This window comes from Oryzias latipes, chromosome 22, assembly GCF_053564925.1.
Source record: "Oryzias latipes strain Hd-rR chromosome 22, Olatipes_Hd-rR_3.1".
Taxonomy (NCBI): Eukaryota; Metazoa; Chordata; class Actinopteri; order Beloniformes; family Adrianichthyidae; genus Oryzias; species Oryzias latipes.
Genome location: NC_136258.1, coordinates 21,376,063 through 21,397,220, shown reverse-complemented (window position 1 = coordinate 21,397,220; position 21,158 = coordinate 21,376,063). Strand labels below are relative to the sequence as shown.

At 36.2% G+C, this 21,158-nt stretch overlaps 1 protein-coding gene across 2 annotated transcripts; it reads right to left on the bottom strand.

Moving 5' to 3' along the window:
- Positions 1 to 622: 622 nt before the first annotated feature.
- Positions 623 to 20,682, bottom strand: LOC105356917 (interleukin-31 receptor subunit alpha). Of its 2 annotated transcripts, none has more exons than XM_011490273.4 (15): positions 20,605 to 20,682; positions 16,448 to 16,568; positions 15,798 to 15,960; positions 14,234 to 14,415; positions 12,570 to 12,733; positions 12,180 to 12,345; positions 10,691 to 10,773; positions 10,216 to 10,432; positions 7,971 to 8,156; positions 7,788 to 7,886; positions 5,200 to 5,346; positions 4,808 to 4,939; positions 4,623 to 4,719; positions 4,453 to 4,528; positions 623 to 2,565 (listed from the first exon to the last, which is right to left on the bottom strand). In XM_011490273.4, the coding sequence occupies exons 2-15, from the start codon at positions 16,503 to 16,505 to the stop codon at positions 1,882 to 1,884; spliced, it is 2,454 nt and encodes an 817-aa protein (XP_011488575.1). In that variant the 5' UTR covers positions 16,506 to 16,568; positions 20,605 to 20,682; the 3' UTR covers positions 623 to 1,881. The 2 variants fall into 2 exon arrangements, with proteins under 2 accessions (XP_011488575.1, XP_078797054.1); XM_078940928.1 differs by having other exon boundaries at positions 12,180 to 12,342.
- Between the last annotated feature and the right edge of the window lie 476 nt (positions 20,683 to 21,158).

The window sequence follows — 21,158 nt, the reverse complement described above, 5'->3', positions numbered from 1 at the left end:
ATGTTGCATAAAAATGTAAAGGAACAAATCAGATATGTGTACTTGCGTATTTCTATTATAATTTAATGTATACATATATTAATTATTGTCAGTTAAGGTACAAACTTTCTGTAAAAAAATGATCTTTTAGAGGTTATAAATAGGTTCATCAAGCCTATACAGTCCCAAATTTCATTATAAATCAGAGGTAACATTGTTGCAGTTCCACAAAAGACCACTGGAGGCAGGTTGCAGAAGAGAGCAATTTCACATTTGATTCCAATGGAAATAAGTCTAACCCTGAGGATAAAGAGAGCATAAACCAAACATATGAACTTTCCCTAAGTACCGCATGTCTTTTTGGCTTAACCCCCTGCATGCCTGAATTTATTTCCGTTTATATAAAATAAAAATGTTTCAGTGTTTTCTCCTTTCGAGGTAAATTCAAATTAAATTCAAATTAATTTTATTTATATAGCACCTTTAGAGCACCTTGAGGTAATGCTAAATTAAGTGGAGTTCTGGATTTAATGGTGGCCTTCATTGTGAATTAGTAACATGGGGCAATAAGGGGTTAAAATGCTGAACTATGACCAAATAAAATCTACAAGAAGGGAAAAAACAGCCAGCCCCCACACTGCACACATTCACCAGAATCTTTTATTCATTGTAAAATAAGCTAATAATTCAAATCAACTGTTTTACATTCACAGAAAAAACTCAAAATAAAATAAACAAACCCCAAACCACCAAAAATAAATCAATAGGAGAGTCAATCAGTATAACCATCAACTCTGTCATAAAAAGGAAATTTACCCAGGAATCCATAGCAATCTCAGCTATGGATACAACATTGCAACAACATAACCCTGAATAAAAACTTTAAACAGCTCAGACACAAACAAAAATGGGATGAGACATTTTTCCGTTAGTCCCCCCCAATTAAGTTAGCAGTAAATCTTCATGGTTAAACTAGCACAGAAATGATTTCAGTAAGGGCGGTGAGGTGAAGGTGCAAGCATGAGAATTAGTAACCCATTGTTTTATTGGATAAGTTCAAGTTCCATCATGTCCTGCTGTGGGCCCTGGCTGACAAAAACCTGATTTTCCCACACAAATTTGGCATTTGTACACACAGGAAACACACTAGATCTCTGAAGCAAAATCCAGATATGTTGCAAAATACACCCACCAAACAATTAAATAAAGTAATTATTTAATCCCTAATGTCACCCAGGATTTTCATTGCAATTTAATTATATTCCCTTGGTTTCAATGTTTAAAGTTGATTATTTGGCTTTCTTTTAGCAGATTGCTCAAATCAACTAAGGGCCAAAACATTTGAACTAATTCTCATTCACTGCATAGATATTTCCTGAAGTGTCCTTAGCAGTTACACATTCAAGTTTCTAACGTAATGTTTCACGCACAGACATCTCCAAAATATCTTCTCAGTTTATGAACACATTTCAGAACCTGTTTGTGGGTCATACACACACCATCCACAGCATGATTGTGCCACAAAGAAGTACAAATACATTTTTTTTCTCTTTCACTTAACAATGTGCTTGTCATTATTCTTTAAGGGAAATATGAACTTAAATATTGTTAATAAGTCTTGTCCTTATAGTGTAAACTCAGCTTTTAATGGGATACAAAAACGTTTTCTTCTCTCATGAGTTGTCATCCTGGTAAATTCGTCTTTGTGTTTTGACTGCTCCCTTTAAGGGTCGTTACAGCAAACCATTCTGTTTTTTTTTTTAGTTCTTTAGCTTTTTAAGAAGAACAGCTTTAAATGCAAAGCTTTGGTGCAGCTGAAATGTGTGACCATTTACTTTATGTTAAGTATTATTTCCCAAAGAAACCTTAAATCTTTGACAACATGGACATACTTATGAAAATTTAAGCTTCAAAAGGGACATAAGGATCATACTGTACAGTACAGCAAGTTAGATCCTCAAAAACAAGTGGGAAAAGAGGTGAAGGTGATGGCATAAAACCTTCAGAGGTGGATGAGTGGCTTTTGCTGGACTGGGGAGGAATCATCAGATTGTACCCACTGACTTCTGTGGAGGAATTTGGATAGACAGATAGGTGGCATTTCTCACAAAAGTCCCAAAAAGACATTGAGTGTTGGCGCTGCTCCACAAAAAGACTAAAGTTTCTGTCTTGGATTGACAGAGAAGAATTCAAGTTGGACGATTCAATGGCGCCATCTGATGGTAGTTTGAAGTAATCAACCGAACCAGGGGGAGGTTTGGAGGAAGAGAACTGGAAACTTGAGGGATGTAGAATGGATGTGGAAAAAGGATCGGAGGGTTGAGAGATGACGATGCTGGAATAAATGCAGGGGAGGAAGGAGGGGATTGGGTCTGAACCAGTCTGAGATGAGGTTGCCTTCCGGGAGAACTCCTCAGAATCTCTTAAAGGAGATAATGAAGGGCATGGGTTGTAGCGGTAAGTTTGGAGATTGCACAGATTTTGATAGTCGGGGTTCTTCTCAAGGTTCTGCTGCACGTCAACCAAAATCACATCAGAGAATATGAAGCTTTCATGTTTCTCTTGAACCATGAGAGGCTTTATACCCTAAAAAAGGAAGAAATTTATAATTAAAATTTTTGTTAAACTAAAATCAAACAAATAAGAAGTGTAACTATAAAGACCCACTGCGATCATGTATTGTAAAAGCGTTCCTGTGGTTTTTTAATTATGATTGTTTTGTTTTTAGTAAAAAAAAAGTTGTGTTGTTTTCTGGCACATTTTGCGCAGAGTGGCAGGAGTTCATCCGAAATTTTCCTTTATTGGCGCGGAGCAACCCCGCCCCCTCTTCCTGTCACCCATACCTGAGCTCTCTATTTACACTCTCTAACTTGCTTTTAGCCCCTGCCACCCCCGACCTAACATTAGCTGATCAGCAACTTTGGAGCTATCTAGCTGTACAGATTTGCCAGATGGCAGTTGGACAAGGAAAACCAAGACCAACGTACATGGATCTAGTCGTCTACGAGCGAATGCATCAGAATGGAACAGCACAGGGAGCTTGTGGTCCGCCAAAATACACTCTTTTTCAAATGTTTTTTTTTCTGTTTGCTGTTGATTCACAGCGATTTCACTGACGAAGTACTCAGAAATGCAATTTCACTTTAACCATCTCATTGCTCTTTTGCACTATTTAGATTGCTGTTATTCTTCTTATTATAAATGTTATTTTACAAGCTGCCTGCACTGTGGGGCGAGAGGAGAGTAATTTCCTCTGTGCCGTGTGTCATGTGTATGCAGCATATTTGACAATAAAGCTGACTCTGACTTTGACTTTAAGCCTAATTGTCCTTTTATTTGTTCTCCATCATCAGAAAAATGCCACAAGAACACATAAAAAACACCAACAAAATAGTTTTGATCAGAGTGGGTCTTTAATCAGATTAATAGAAGCTTGTTTTCACTCAGTCTTTGAAGAAAAACAGAGCAATTATTTTTTTGACTGCCCTTTTCCGAATCTTTTAGTGAGGCCCAGCGTAAAGGGTGACTGTGGATCAGATGTGCTGCAGCCATCTACCAACCAAAGGGTTAGAGGTTTTATTTCCTGGACATGCGATCACACGTCAAAGTGTCCTCAGCCAAGTCTGAACCTTTAGTTGCCTAAAATGGATTTGGTAAGGGTGTGAATTTGTGTGAGTGAATGCGGATAAGAAGCAGTTTAAAGGCATCTGGATTAGATACTACATGCAGTGTTCTAAGTTTTATTTAAATTTTTTTTGGGAGGTTTCTGTAAAGGAATTGTTGTGTTTATCTACAAAAAAAACTGGGTAAATTTATTGTTTTCTTTTTGATTTCAGTCTAGAAAGTGGTTTCCTAACATCATTTTGGTCAAATTACATAAACCTTCCTGCTTTTGTTGATTATAAATGGGATGCTTCCATAAGAAGATCTGTTTTATTCATATTTTAAAATGTATTTTTTTTTTAGTAGCACAAGATGATTTTTTCTGGGACCACAGGAGCAGTTTTGGATTTTCCATTATTTATTATTAAGGACATCTCACACATGAGCCGATTTTGGGCAAATGATGCACCTCTGTGGGCTTTTGCAGTATGAAAGAGCAGCTCATCTGCAAACATTTCTAGAACCATAAAGCCACCCGTAAAACTTTCATCCCCCTTAACAATACAATTTCATAAAAGGGTTGCATTTATTGAAAAAGGCAACTTTTTCACTTTTTTGCACTGTAGGAAAAAAAATACATTTGTGCTTGCTAGTGGCGAGTTTTGGTTAAGCTTTTGGCTTTGTGATCATTTTTTTCTTCTTTTATAAACTTGTATTTGTTTTGGGTCCATCAAAAAGGAAGTTAAAAGCAAAACATTTCTACTGATTTACAAAACCCAGTTTTAAAGACTAAAAATGCTTGACATTTATAGAAAAAGGCCAGACATGCAAAAGGGCAGACACTATAGGAAAGAAAATAACTTGTGTTACCTCTAGATTAGTTTTAGGAGCATAGCTTGACAGGCTGCTGTTGGATGGATCAGGAATGTGCAGCTTCTCTTTCATTCTAAAAAAGTAAAAAAAGATCAAGATAAAACAAAGAAATCTTTAAAAGAATTACATTGTTTCTTAAAATGCTGCAAAAGCTGAAGAGGTCTTACATGTTTCTTGGTACCAAGGCTGCAATCAGAATCAGCCCCAGTGAAATCACCAGCAGTGGAACAACCATCATCATGACTAAGGCTAATTCTTCAGAGTCTAAACACACACAAAAATCATATGAAGATATAGAAATTAGAAGTTTTTAATGCTTAGTTTAGCCTGAGAGAGTGTGTTTTTTCTTTACCAATGTACACATTCACTTTGTTCCCAGCTGGTCCAGGACCGGCCAGAGTGTTGGCCTGCATGAAGATGTCGTAATTACCGGGCGACAAATTCTCCAAACTGTAGTGTTGAACATGGTGAGGAATCACAACACCTGATTAAACACAGAATAATTTGTGTGAATAAAGATGCATGGATGAAAGTGAAAAAAAAAATCCATTCAGATTTCTTCCTCGTGCCAAAAAAATGTTTCTCTTTCACCTGAAGCCAAATATGATAGTTGCATTAAGGGTTAAAGCCCGTTATTTTTTGTTCCAAAAAACTAAACCCAACTGTTCCCGGATTTAAGTGACTGTTTTAAACATGTCCCAGCAACGGTTTTCTCTGCAGTGCATCTGCAGGCGTGTCACTCACTCTTTGCTAATTCATTTCTGGTTGAGTAGAAAATGATATAGTTGCTAAGGAAACCATGAAGCTCCTCCACAGGAACCGGAGTCCAGCTGAGTCCCACCGAGCTGCCAGAGATACGCTGTACTTTGATACTGGGACCTGCTGAGGGCGCTGTGGATACAAACAGATTTGTTAAATTTCTAATTCAGGGCTTTTGATAAAAGCTTTCAAACATTTTTTATTTTATTTTTTTGCTGTTGTGAACAAAGATCATCTACTTTATTTGGATCAAGCATTTTGAAAGGGGAAAGGACCCCTGCGGGAATATAAACCCAGGAATCTCCTTGCTGAGAGGTGGCTAGGTCAATCCAATCATCACCGCTCCACAGCTCTAAATTTCACAAAAAGAGTTCAATGGATTCCTAACAGAACCCAATGTGACCACAGACTTTAAAAGCTGAAGAAACAAACAGAGATATCACTTTACAAAAATAACAAATGTATTTAAAATCTTCTTGTCCTCTTCAAAATAAAATGCAGCATTTTATAATTTATTTGAGATTTTAGGGTGAACTTTTAACCTTCTGAACTTAAGTTTTAACATTAAAATATTACATTTTGTTGGTTTACTGACTTTCAAACATTGAAGAGCAACAGCTTCATTTACCTACAGTTAGAATCACACTGTTTAAATAAAAAAAAAACACAGAACAGTCAGAAATCCAAATAAAAAAGCCTTTCCCTTCAAAAAATTTTCAGTAACTTGAAGGAGTTTTTTCCCCGCCCATCCTCAAACATAAATAAATGGAAACTATCGGGACTCATTTTATCTTAGTTTATTTTTAGAAAATAGGAAAAAAGTCTTCATTCCTTTTGATGTTAATAAAAGCACATAAATAAAACCTAATTCATAATATATAGAGTACTTTATTAATCCCAAAGGAATTTACAAGTCCATCCATTGCTCCAAATATACACAATATATTAAATATGAGGATCATAAAATGATATTAAAAATATTAATTATTAGCGGCTAGCACTGGACATTCTAAATGGGGATAAAAGTCACAGTGAAGGATTTGTGGAAAAAAATTTAAAGAAACATGACAAGATGTGTGACCTTGTGTGAATTAAGAGAAAATGAGTAGTTGCAAAATATTTATTTTGAAAATGAAACAAAATGAGTTTTATGATCAGCTGCTTATATATATTTTAAAGTAAACAAGTTGTTTGTCTGAAATTAAAATGGTGAAATAATTTATTTAAAGTACAAAGAGTAAAGAACCAACTTCAGATGTTTTCATAACTTTCAAAGCATGATCATGAAGCAAATGGCTGTTTTCCTTGTTGATTTCTGTTGAAGCAAATAATAGTGTCATTAGCATACTTTCAGCACCCTTTATATCCTTTATACCCTTTATATTCAGACAAAAAGGTTTAAATGGGTTTTACTTTAGGTTCCACTATCTGACAGCCTATCATAAATGAATTTGAAAAGTAAATTACAATTTTTATGTTCTGTTTATTTATATATGTTTTTCCTTTTGGTCTAAAAATAAAAAAATTCTGCAACCAGTTTAAATAATTAGAACAAGCCATTTTTTTGTCTAAAATCTTTAACAGAGGTCGTGTTTATAAAATCATTCAGATAACACATCTGTTCAGAATTTTATTTTTCCAAAGAAAGAGTTGGAAAGATTAAACAAAGGCCGCAAAATTTTGATACTGAAAATTTCCAGCTACTTTTCTATAGTAAAAAAATCAAGACCAGCTGTTTTTGGGAAATGTTGGTTATTAACTACAGTATTGCAATCAGACATTTGGTAATTGCTTTAAACAGTTTCACACATCTTTAAGTAAGAGTCATTCCTTTTTTCTCAAAAGTTAGTTTCCCTTACATAAATTTATTACTAATATTTACGCAAAAGCAAAAAACAGGACGGCTTTATAAATAACAATTTATTTTAGCTACGCATTCAGTCCCTTTTTTTCATTCAAAATGAATTATAGTGATCTGCTTTTGGATCTCTAACGACTTCAAACAGTTGTAAACTGTTGTCACTTGTAAATCTTTTGTAAAAGAAACTGATCCGGTTTCTTGGTGACTCATTGGAAGCAAGATCCCACATGCCTCCAGTATCTTCTGGACAGCAGTTTTGACAGTTTTAATACATCTTTATATTCAATAAAATCTAAAAAACAAAACAAAAAAACAACAGAATTCACTCTGTGAACCTTAACATCATTATTCATGGCAATTTGGAAAAATCAGAAGCAGTAACAGAAAAAAAATGCTATTATGTTATCGAAATAACTCATGTTTGGATTAAAAAACAGGAGCTTTGGAATTGAACTGAAGTGCTGCTGGCTTTAAGAAACATGTACCCATCCAAATACTTCAAAAAATGAATGATCGTGCTTGAGTGGCAAAAGGAATGTCAAGAGTTAAATTTCTCAAACTTATTGCAATTTGAGTTATATCGTTTAAATATGTTTTACGTTTTGGTTTGTTTGTTGAGATTCCTCTCATTTATTATTCTTTGTTCATTATAGTTAAAGCCATAAAGTTAAAACTTTTTACTGCTGCAAAGTTTGCAGTGCAGATCACTTACTTCCTTCTCTCGTGTAAACGTACTGCGTTTTGTTTTCCCCGACTTGCTCTCCATAAAGAATTTTGACAGAAACAGCATAACGCTCCAACGGTTTTAACCCTAAAATGACATGACATACAGTCTTTTATTGCTGATAGATAAATGACTTTAAAATGTTATGTTTGAGCTGCAGCAAATGCTCACCTGTGATGACATGTTTTGCAACAGAATTGTTCAGCTTCTTCCAGGGGAGGCTTCCCATTCCCTCTCTGACAGCAAACCATTCCACGACAAAACCACTCACTCTGTGATTAAGAGGGGACACCCAGTGAACCTCTAAGCTGATGTCACTCAGGGACCTTACAGAGATCTGGTTTGGGGGAGGAAGCTCTGAGGACACAGAGGGAGAAAAACAACAAACTCAGCAACTGAGCCAGTCACGCAGTTGGAGATCTGTGCTGTGTTTAAAAACTTTTCTTGAGGGTTTTTAAAAATGTTATCCCTGCTCATAGGGCTGGTCTCCATCTACCCCAACTCATTTTTGTGTTTTTGGTGTTTTTAACGTGTACTTGTAGCTTTTTTCTGATGATTGAGGACATATATGAAGAATATTTGGATTAGAATTGCATTACTGAGTATTTCTTTGTTCTAATTGTTGTGATACAGAAGCAGATGACAAAATGTCATTGGAAAAAGCTTGTAGGTGTGACGTAGAATCTACCACACCAACCACAAGCTGTTTTTATTCAATGGCTTTCCTCTGCAGAACAGATTTATGATGTTTGAAGCAACTGGCTATCAAGTCAGAGTTGGAGGGTGTTAAGCATCCGTTCACTTTTTTATCCACTGGCATGGAGACAAGAACAGTAAGGACGGTGGCTCGTCTCGTCATTACAGCAATGACCTAAACACCCCCAAATCTGACTTGATCCGATTAGCAAGTTAAACATTTCTGTTCCCCCCTGAGTGTCTACCAGGCCGACTGTTTGTGCTCCAGGCTCTGCAGTACAAAGTCATCACTTCTGTTGCACCTCCTGACTCTATTGTCCTAAATACAAGACCACACTGTCTATCATCCAGACACAATTTTGATGGAACTCTCTGGTTATTGAGCAATATATTGATACCTGTATTAGTTGTGACTGAGCTTCCACCCAACAATCATCTGGGTTACTGGATTGCCTCCTCCAGTCAAGGAGACTCAGGAGATCATCCTTCAATAAGTTTTTAGATTTCATGGAGTGTAAAGAGATGCTGTGTCAGAGAGAGGGCCTCTGGCTCTGTTACATGTTGGGGTTACTGTCTGTTTGTCAACAGCACTTCAACTACAGTTGAACAACCAGTTGAAGAGACTCAACCAACAGTTATACAACAGCGTATGTCTGCTTCCTTAGGACCCATCATTTGATTTGAAATGATTTGATTTGAAATGGTTTATTTCAAGCAATTAAGTAGAAATAATACACAACAGCAATATAATCATCAGTTATACATTCATACAGTAACTAATCAAACTTAGGATAATTAGACATATTAATAAATATTGCTTGAAAGGGAGTGGAAGGAAGCGAACTTATATAATCCCACCCCGTTATACTATAACCATTTTATTACATGATTTATCAATATCAATATCATCATGGTCATGTGAGGTAGTGTTAGGTGAATATGCATGGAATACTTTGACATATTCTGCCACAAGAGTTTTGCTTTTTGAAGTGGTCTTTGCTTCCAAGTAGTTTGGTCTTTGAGCTATCTTCTCAACCACGACTTCTGTCTCCATTGGGGCAGGAGTAAGATTTGTCAGGTCCTGCTCTTGATCATTAAGTTGCAGATGCCTCTCTCAGAGTGCTCTGCAGGAAGCTAGATTCCTGTTTTCCATTTTGAAGAGCATCAATTTCTATTAGTGCATCCTACGTTCCGTGTCTGCAAGTTAAGGACCCACTCCGATGAAAAACGTCTTTTTGATGTTTTTACATGTTCTTGCATTTATCTCATGATGGAGGGCATACAGTACAGAACAAAAGTTTGGAAGTCATCCATATTGTTCAACCAAGTTTTAAGCTCAGTAGAGCTGCAGGAAAACTACTTTTCTGACTATTTTTTCCCTGTTCTCACCAGAAGCACTTACCTGCCTCCTCTATCTTACAGTCACCAGAAGATTGACTCATGTCAGTGTGTCTTCAGCTGCTGCTGCTGAATGCTTTGTTCAACTTCTTTAAGTTTTAATTAAAAATCTCAAAAACATCCCACTACTAAGTTTGAGCCTTTCTGGGTTGTGCATTCTTCATCTGCACTACACAAACTTGAACTAAATGATGAATACAAAGACAACAGCTAACCAGCAATCTCTTACCCGAGGACATGGGAAATATGTGCAAATATTTACAAGTCGTAATGCATTAATAATCTCTGACTCTGCATGCACAACTGTGCAGGTTATCCTTACCTGTTTCAGAGGAGTCGAAGAGCCAGATTCGAGCTTCTGGAGATGTCCCTGCAGAGTTGGTGGCTGTGAGAGAGCAGGAGCAACGTCCGACAGGAAGATACAAGCTGCAGGATGTTTTGGGAGGGTTTAGGTCTTTGCAGCTCCCATAATCGCTCAAGTTCTGCATACCCTCTGACTGACAAGTCACATTGTAGAAAAGAACGAAGGCAGGCAGGGGCTAAAAATCAAAAGAGAAAGAGGTCAAAATGAGTTGCAGTGGAATAAAATGGATTTTTAAATTATCCTTTAAATTATAGATGTTATTTTTTCGTATCTTTGCTCCTTTGCCAAATAAAACCAAATACATGGAATGAACAAAGCATAAAAAGACATTTGGAAAGGTTTGTTGAAAGAGTGATGAATACTAAGAGATTTTTAGCGCAAAGATTAAAGTCAGATAATACAAAGCACATAAATTTCTGTTTCAGATGTTCACCTCCCAGAGCAGATCAACCAGTCTCAGTCCATTCCCATCAGTGTCCTTTACTTGCCTCCAGAAAACAAGTTCTGTGGAAGGAGCTGGGAGAAGACAGAAAGAGGAACAAAGAAAAACAAACAAATCTAAACACGCTTGGAACAAAATGTCAAGTACCGCTAGGGGGCAAAATCTCATATTGGGGTTAAAGTCCCATTAGTTGTCACACATGTGTGTCTGTGAATGTTTTTCTTTGTATTCAACGCATCCCCTAAGGAGAGCTGAAGTCACACCTGCATCTGGGAACCTTTTAACGGTTTAACCCGCCACTTCACCTACTGATGTGAAGTGTGAGGCAGGTAGGCTTCAGGCCCCAACTTTAATATCTTTGGTATGACCCCATCCGTGAGTTTGAACCCATAATCTCTCAATCTAGGAGGGGGACGCCATCCATTATCTGCTAAACTGATAAATCAAAGACTCTCAACAACTCCTGACAATGAAATATTATATACACTATGATAACCACAGACAAAGGGAATAAGTCTGGAATATCGATGGATCTTCTTAAAACTCTTTTCTTTAAGGCCAAATGAGATGGCATCTTCTGATCAAAAACTATTTTCCCAGATTAAGATTACGTTTGGCAACACTCTTGACTTTGTGCTGTTTATGCTGTCTCATTCTTTTCCTCTAGATCCTTATCAAAATGTATAAAGGCCAGAGATCAAGCAACGGAAAAATGTCGTGACCAGAATCAACTATGATTCAGCACGGTAGGATATGCTGCAGACGAATCCTTCACCTAAATAAACTCATTTTAAACCCATTCAGAAAAGCAAAATGAAAGACAAAGAATCCTTTTTGTGTTCCTATTATGAAAAGCAAGCTACAATTTCCTGTTAAGCAGGCATTTGACTAAGATGAAAGCCATGTCTGTGTTAGTCAGCACTGGCACGGTGCGTATCTGTTGTACTGTAAATTTGCTATTAAAATAAGATGATACATAACATTCTGGAATCTAACAACACAGATGGAGGATGGGGATTATTGTAGAAAAATCGATTGCAAAACTTCATTCACCCTTATAGCTCACAGATTTGTTTCTGTAGTTCTTCCTTCTACACACATCAAGCTTAGGTCAAGTTTAATCGAAGTGGGTCTTTAAAGTGCTGAAATAAAGTTACAATCATCATCATGGAAAACCATTTTACCAAGAAAAACCCAAACAGGTGACACTTATGGTGCTGGATGTTAATCCATTAACATTTTAAATGCAGAAATATATTTACTTCAAAATAAAATAAACCTGCCAGGAATGAGTGGGATCTGTAAAAGGCTTGTTAGTGTTTTTACAGATGCTGTAGTAACTGCATGTGATTAAGGAGGTGACACATTTTTCACTCAAGGACAAACAGGTTTGCATTTAGCCCTCTTGTGATTACATTAATTGTAGTAGCACACTCTAGTTTTAATAACCAGTAGCATTTACTTCTCTGTTTCTGCTCACCATCTGGTGCTGTTCTCCCATCAAGTGGATTGCTCCAGGAGCTCCATGGGCTTTCGGGGCCTAAATATCTGTGTCGGAGCCGTATGGTGTATGAGGTGTCCGGTCTAAAGAGGCAAAATCGGCTCTTAGTGTCTCTCACATTTACATCTCTGACCTGAACGGCCTGCTGTACAGGAGACAGGATTAAGAGAATTAATCTTGGATTTCAAAAAAAAAAGTTCTTCTCTATTTTAAATATTAATTGTAAAAGAAAAAACCCTGAAAAACTGGAATTTTTTTTGCAGTCATTCATTTAATTGGCTGGAAAAGGCTTGTAGCATTAAATCACTATTAAATATGTACACTGTTATTTTTTTCCTTTATTCTGTGGAATATTTAAATGTGACTCACCTCTCCCTTTGCGGTGAACTCTAATTGGGAATTCAGATCCCCTTTTTTGATTTCGCTCCGGGACACATGAAATTGACTGAGTATGCGTTCCCAGCCTATAGTCAGGCATTCCGGTGATTCTGGGATTGGTTGTATACTTGTTAACGGTACCGCAGGCAAGCGCACTGAGTGACAAATGAGTGACAAACAGGTGAGACAACATTAACAACAATGTTAAGATGATGGATAACTCAAAAGTTATTAGTAAACACACACACACACACACACACATATATATGATATATATATATATATATATATATATATATATATATATATATATATATTCTTTCCTGGGAAAATATGAGATTATTTCATTATTATTTCATATTTCATTAGGTCAAACCCTACATAGAATAAATAATTTAAATGGAGCTGCTTGTAAGAAATGTCCTCATTGAGCACTGACTCTAGTTACTATAAATCTCCGTCCGTTACCTCAAGATGCCAACAGTTAAGAGTCTGATTTCACCTGTTTCTTCACCTGTAAGCATGGCTTCATATAGTAGATGGACTTAATGCTGAAAGGGTGTGGTAAATTAAAACCAAGGCTGGTCATTGTTGATGGAAATCTCAAATCAGAGAGAAATATGGAATAAGGTTCTGAACAATCAAATGTGAGCCTGCAGAGTATCTGACTAATATTATCTTATGCCAGACAAATGATGGTTAAATATCTTTTTTTAAATGTTTTTTTTTTTCTTGAGACTTTTAACCAGGCAGGGGTCTTCAACCTTCAGGACTTAAAAAAACATTCTGGTGGATTTCTAACAGACTACAATCCAGTAGGAACCACAAAGTCGTATTTCTCCCTTTAGAAAAATAGGACACTGATTTGTATTTATGTTAATGTTGTCATAAGAAATACAAATTAACTTTTTTTGGGGGGTAAAAATAAAACAAACATAAAGAGAAAAAAACATATATACATATAAATATATATTTTTCTACTATGAAATAGCTTACAAGTTTGGACTGAGGTTCACATGACTTCCTTTCAAAATAAGACGCCCTGTGTTACGCAGACCATCTCACTGCAGCAAATGTATCCATTTTTTTGTCGTTGGTGCACTTCAGCCACAAATTCCTAGACCTAACTAAAATTGATTACATTTGATCACTGATTTCTTTAAAAGATCTGCCTTTATGTTTGAAATCTGGTTGTACTTACTGACCTACAGCCATTTTTCTGTGATACACAACGTTCAAAAAACTGTCAAAAGGTTTTATTATGACTGAGATGAAATACGAAGCCTTGCCGCTTGATGAAATGTTGGAGTATTATGGGTACTGTAGTGAAGCCTCCTGGGGTAGTACGTATAGATAAAGTTTATTTTCTTTAAAAAGAGAGCCACGAGGGTGGGCCTCCGGTTGAAGACCCCTGCTTTAAACTATCAAGATAATAAAAACGGGGAATTGGGAGCAGCATAAGCCCGCTAATAAGCTTGTTTTTCACAAGCATGACACTGATTAGAGAAACATAATAAAAAGAGGATAAAAAGACTAAAGTCTTTTTTCAGTTCTCATTCAAAACGTAGTGCCTTTTATTTATTTGTTTATTTTTTCTTTTATTACTGATTACTATTGCTGGGATTGTGAAATTTGAGCGTCTTCAACAGCCTCACCTTCTATTCTACCGAGCTGGCACCGAGGTTTTGATGAAACGTTCTGGCCTTCCATGTGGGCTATGACACGGATGGAGTAGTTCAGCGATACCGTTGAGGAGTGAATTCCGGTGGTGCAGTTGGTGCTGGAGGTGGTGCAGGTGAACGTGGTTATAGGGTTGTCTGTTGCTGGCACAGACGAACTGATCCCCAGAAAGACACAAACAAATTCTGCGTGAGGCTCGAAGTACTATAAAAACCCAAGAAAACATGCCTGCTGAGAAGATCCTTGTTAGAGATTTCTGTGCACGGGGACACGTGCCAGACAAACAATCAAACCCACAACAGATTAGCAATTGATCCAGTTTAGAGATAAAGGCAATACTTTCTCATTTGGGCTACAGAGGGCCACATAATATTTTGTTCAAGAAAAACAGGAAATAAAAAGTGGCAGACTTGCAACATTACTATCAAAGTTTCGCACGAACATAAGATTTAAAGTGATAGCAAATCCTAATGTTAGCTTTTAAATGCAAAGTCAGCCTTTAGGTGCTAAAGCACACATGCTGTACCTTAGAGGAAATGCATGAAAAGGCCTTTGCTTATCTAAGGCAGACGGAGCATGCCATGTATGTTCAATATCAGGGTACATCAAAGATGATATAACAAGTTGTTTTTTGTCTCCGCAGCCGCTACAACAAGGTTTTCTTCTCAGCAGAATTTCTAAGATGACTTTTGCTGTTTTCATAACCTTTTTTTCTTAAATAGGTGTTTGTCAGTTATGAAAAATGCACTCAAAGTTTACAGAGAAAACCAACGTGAAGTTTCTCAAAAGAGAGCAACCCTTAGGTGAAATTTGTCAACCAAACAGAAATAGTAATTACTGGTTACAAGGCTGCAGCGCTTTGACAAATGTTTTCTGGGTAGCTGAACACCATCAAGTGTCTTAACTGTTTTAGGATCGGCAGCAACTGTTTGGTGAAGTGAGGAAACTGGGTATCTAGACTTAAATAAAGAAAAACCTGGTCAGAAAAATGTAATAAACACATTTATCATTTAGAATATTTTTACATTTCCTTTTAATTCCTTTCCAAGGACAATAACAGCAAAAAAGATTTATTTATTTACATTTAAAAGTCAATTGATTAAATAATATTAATCTGAATAAATCATTATGTTTGTTTGTGTCATATATATGATTTAATGTTTTAATTCTAAGACAACTATATGGTTTCTTAATGAAAGGATGGAAAACAGATTTTTTTAGTAGCTTGTTGCTGTTATTATGTAACACATTACTTTAAATAGTAACAGTGGGAAGTTGCTATAAAGTAGACAGCTTTGTAAAAACAAAAGGAAATCGGCCAAAATAAATATGTGGGCCATGAATAATAATGCAAACGAATAATGCACATGTGTTTCTTGAAGTCAAAGAGGGTGTAAAACCCTTTTCTATCCCAATAAACAGGAAACACAATAAACAGGAACACCTACGGTAATTTTAAAAGGGAGAACTGTTAGAGAACTGTTAGATATACATATATGTTTATATATATTCTGAATACTGTATAATATATACACTCACCAATCGTTTGTCCTCTTAACCTTCAGAGTGTAGGTTTTTGCAGGCACGTCTCCGGGGTCCCAGAAGCAAGTGACATTGCTGCGATCCACAAACACACAGCGGCTCAGCCGTAAGGGTTGGGGTGAGGTCTTGGATGTAGGAAGGATGATAGCTGAAGCCTGAACTGAGGGTGCAAAGAGGACAACTGCTTTGTTATCTTGCAACATTAATCAAATGTTTAAAATTAGCCAGGAATAGTCACCAATAAATATAACTGAGGAAACGAAAACTTTCTATTGAACTCCTCTAAATTGTACTTTAGTGAGGTTACCCAGATTTGTTCTAAATTTTTTGTGTTAACTATTTGTTAATGGCAGTTTACCTTCGGGTTTTAGCTCAAATTCAGGCATGACAAGACAAGAAAAGCGCGGCAAAAAAGCACCCACAGGTTGGTTGAGTTTGCCACAGGGTGAATTGCTACATAAAGCTTAAATTGTGTTTTCTTTGTGATTTAGAATTTTTTTTTGATCCATTTGGATAGCATTTTATTTAAAAAAACATTTTTGCATGGATTCCAGGGAGGAAATGCATACTTAAAACTTATGTAAGACGTTATTTTGGAAATTGTTTCATGGAACTGAAAACAAAACCAATAGGGTAGAGGATTTTACCAGGAGAGAAGCTCAGCAGAAGCATTAGCACTATGGCAGGACTGCCCTCCATGATCATTCACTGCTCTCAGCAAACTGCTTCCATAAATCCTGCGGCTCACTGGTTCTTCAAGCAACAGCCCTGAAAAAAATCAAAAAAGGTCTAACAATGATGCAATAATGCCGAAAGAAAATTGCTTCGAGTCTTCACGGGTATTCTTACTGTCAACATCTTGACTGCAACACACCTCTTTCCCAGTACAAAATGAGGGATTACACAACTTTTGATCTATCCGAATTCAGAGAATGTTTGGGATTTTCCTCTAGGCTAAGCACAGCTTCTTCAGCTCAGTTTTTACAAGCTTTACTTTTTGTTTTTTATTACATCAATCACTTTTCAGTGTCATTTTTGTCTAATCCTGTAGTAAGGAATTGGACGGGGGGGTTTTAATCCACCAAATGGTTCCCGAGTGTGGCTTTGTCTGCAGCTCACCGCTCCCCTAGAAGATGAGTCTAATGCGGAGAACAAATTTCACACAGCTAGGTGTGTGACAGCTGATGGTACGTTAACTTTAACTTTATTTTAAATGCATGTGAAGGCTTTTTTTGTAGTTGTGTAGCTTCAGGAACATAATTTATAAACTAATAAATTAAAAAAGGGCATCAACTTGTTTGGTGCACAAAGACTGGTCCCTGAAGAAAAAGAAAAACAGGATGAAATTTGATGAATCCAATATACATGCTGCACTGGAGGGAACAATGGCTTTGTAATGCCTACATTGCACATGTGGGGGCAGTATTATGATCCAGGGTTGCTGTAGTGTACATGTTTTCCAAATAACCTACCATTTGCTTCTTATTAGCAAAGAATACCTGTCCCAGATAAACAGCAATATGTTGGCCCTAGAGTTGTTGGAAAGAGTCTTAAAAGAAACAGTGCTGTGATCAATGACACACGGAGTAAGTATTATTTGAAGAAATTACCAGATTTCATACCTCATTGGATGCCGGTGTTACACATAAAAAGCTGTTTTGGATGTGATTAGTGCTAATTACAAGAGTTTCCTCTTGGGCAAGTATGGATTTCTATAATTTGAATGTTTGAAAACAGGCTGAGAGCCAGGAGTAAGTAGATGTTATGTTACTCCTTGTTCTCCTCTGTGGGGAAGCAGTATTGCAGTCAGTGACGCCAACAGACTGAACAAGCTGATCAGGAAGGCGGGTTCTGTCATTGGCTGCAAACAGGAAACTTTTGAAGCAGTGATGGAGAGGAGGTCACTAAACAAGATCTTATACATCATGAACAACCCAGACCATTCTCTCCACCCTGTTCTGGACAAACAGCGGAGCTCCTTCTCTAGGAGGCTCAGACAGCTCTGCTCCAAAAGTGCCCGGTACCAGAAATCCTTCATACCCAATGCAATAACCCTGTACAACAACTCACAATGCAAAAGATAACCTTTGCACATTTTTTATTATCTATTTATTTATTTTTTTCTATTTTGCAAATTTCTTTTGCACATCTTTTTACCTGCACTGTTCTGTAAATAGCTTTTTAAATTATACTACCTTGTTGTTTGCATTTATGCTACATTTTCTTTGAGTTGTTTGCATTTATGCAACATTTTCTTTGTTCTTGTTTTTTTATATATTATTCTTAGTCTTTTTTTTCCCCCTCTGCTGTCAGTTGCTATGGTGGCAAACAAATTGCCCACGTGTGAGATCAATAAAGTATTTTTGATTCTGATTATGGCAGGTGGAACTTTAAAGGGGATTATTAAAAGAACCACAGCATTAAATCTTTTTCACAGGTTCACACAACACACCAAATGACTCCAACAAACAAGACTACTGATTTCCTCTAAGTCACTTAACTACAAAAAAAAAGATTTAAAAAATATGATTTAAAAGAAAAAAAGGATTTTCGCTGTGAAAAAGGAAGATTAGCAGCACTCCAAAGACTACTACTGCCATTTGGGAACTAATCAAATATGTATAAAAAAAAATCCAAAAAACAAAATCACCCAAAATGTTGTAATAACTGCTGACAACTTTGTTAAAAAAATAAGTAAAACAATAAGAAAAAGATGTCTAATATCATTATAAAGATTAGCAGTATTTCGACTTGGATCTTGTGTGGACTTGTGTGAGATTTTGAAGACAAAGTTGTCTGATAAATGTTTAAAAGTGAAAATTGTTAGGAAATCCATTTTTATTCTCTTCATCATAATGAAATCATGGATCCCACTAAGAATAAATTAAATAAACCTTCTAATTTTGAGCCTTGCTGCCACTAGTGAGCTTGAAAACACAGGGAGGTGATCGTCAAAACTATGCATCTTCCCTTTAGAAAAGTTGCTCTCTTGCCTTAAGGTGTTGCACCACAGTATAGACGAATCTTTCCAGCCATACAAAGCTGATAATAGCTTAAATTTCGATTATTAAACTGTGCAGAAGATATGGATTCTGGTTTACAATGTAATTGTTCTTTTTACAGTGAAATATCAATTGAAAATGAATGATGGAATCAACGCTTTTCATCCCAGCTTCACTAGTCTTTCAAACTCCATAACGGTTCATATGTTTTTTAAGTATTGCAAATTCTTAAAACCTAAATAATACTAAGAAAAAAATACCAGCTCTTGCATTAATTCTTATTAAAAAGTATTAATGAAATGTATCAGTATATTCAGATAAAGAAATTGGACTCTATTTGTTCTTAAACTCTCTCAAAATTAAGAAAAACTGCAAATAATCCCAAAAGGGACAAATTTCAATTCTAAGCAAAAACAGCCTTTCTCATGTCTGCTTTGTTCCTGTAGACTGACCAAATTATTACTACAAGTGTTCTTGAATACGCCTTTGAAATGGGAAAAAGTATCTCCACTAAACTATTAAATCCGTTTGATTGTAATTTATAAATTTTCAAATCAATCTGGTTTTTAATTTAACTGGATTTGATTGATTTGTTAATTTTTTCAAATATATGGAACATTTTTTTATAACTAGTACCCTAAACGGAATAAAGATAAGACTTTAAGTAAAACAATTTTTAATTCTTACATTACATCTAACAGAAATTATGTTTTTGTGAGACAAAAACAAAAGAAAAATTTGAAAAACAAAAGATTTGATCAATTCATATAAGAGTTTCGGGCACTAATATACATTTTTGATTAATCTAGATTTTAGAGACAGACAAATTTGTAGAATAGTAATCTCAGGCTTAACTTTAAAGATCATTGAGTTTGGAAAAAAGTTAACTCTTGCAAAAATAGCAAGTTTATCCTTGTTAATATTAATGTTTGTTAAGGTAATGTTAATAAAGGTTGACAAAGGACAGAAAAAATGTCTTGATAATAGTAATTATGATAACACTTTAACATGGAGTCATGCTGAACCCACAAAAACAACAACCAATCAAATGTGTAAAAATATTTAATTACCTATGAATGAGTAATCCCATGAGGCCCTTACATGTTAGTTTAAGCTAAATCAATAGAAAGTTTCACTTTAAACATAAAAAAATACTAAATACGTTTAAAGATAAGCATCTAGTTTGCTCAGACTAGAGTGCAGAGCGTGAAAAGAAACCACAAAAAGATGAAGACAAAGATCAAGCTGAACGAGGTGTCTAGGGAAAAAAAGTTTCAAAATTACTTAAACTGTTGATGCATGTTCAGAAAATGTATAAACTAATGTTTTTAAATTTTTTTATAGATTTTAAATCTTTAAAAATAGTTCCAATTAAGCAATTGATTGCCCTGGGCCCCCAATGTTCCAGAAAACTCAATGAACAGATTTTACAACTCAGTTAGACATGCAAGACAGAACTCAAGGAATAACGGGAAAATCTGTTAAATGTGCCAGGATACTAATATTTCATAGAAAAATGTCTCGGCTCTCTAATTAGGTTTTTAAATAATTCCTTTTTTATATAAAATCGAACTACATTTTGTAATTGAGGTGCGTGGGTACAGCCTGTGCCACTAGGCACCAGTAGAGTCAGGAATTGTATAACTGATTTTAAAAATGTAAACTAGTTATTCCATAGATGGGAGGAAGGTGCATCTTCTATATTCGAACTATTCTGTCTGACGGCTTGTTCTGTTTGAGTTTTCCGATCAGATGCAGGTTTCATTGATGATGTTTGAGTGGAAATAGAGAAGCAAACTCACCAGTGCGGCTCAGTCTGGTCCGCATGAGCCTCCACCGCGTTTATGAACACATCCGAGCGCGCCGCAGACAGTTCCGCACCTCCCCTTAACGCGCGCGCACGAATTCGAGTGACACACTAATTTACCTCATACACACACACAAACACACACATATTTATATGTATACCTCATTAAACTCAACTGTTTAGATACAAGGAACAAGCAACATTTTTACAAGGGGGGCCACATTAATAAATTGTAAGCCCTGAGGCTAAGTTTATTTTAAAGGCCTCAACAAGTCACAGAATTTAAGGGGGCATTGCCCCTCTTTACCCATGCCTGTATCTGGCCTTGTAGAGCTATTGAACTGTTTTGGTCTTTGGGTTGCTTGATTATTTCTTGAACATCTAATGTGGCTGTAAACGTTCGAACAAACAACAAAAGTTTCTGCAGAAGCAACAGCACAAGTGAAACAAAACCAACACAAACAAATTGAAACCAACACAGAACACCTTTTAACCTCGGCTCCCTTCAGACCCTCCAGACAAATGTGGGCACAAAGGGGCCGAATTCCT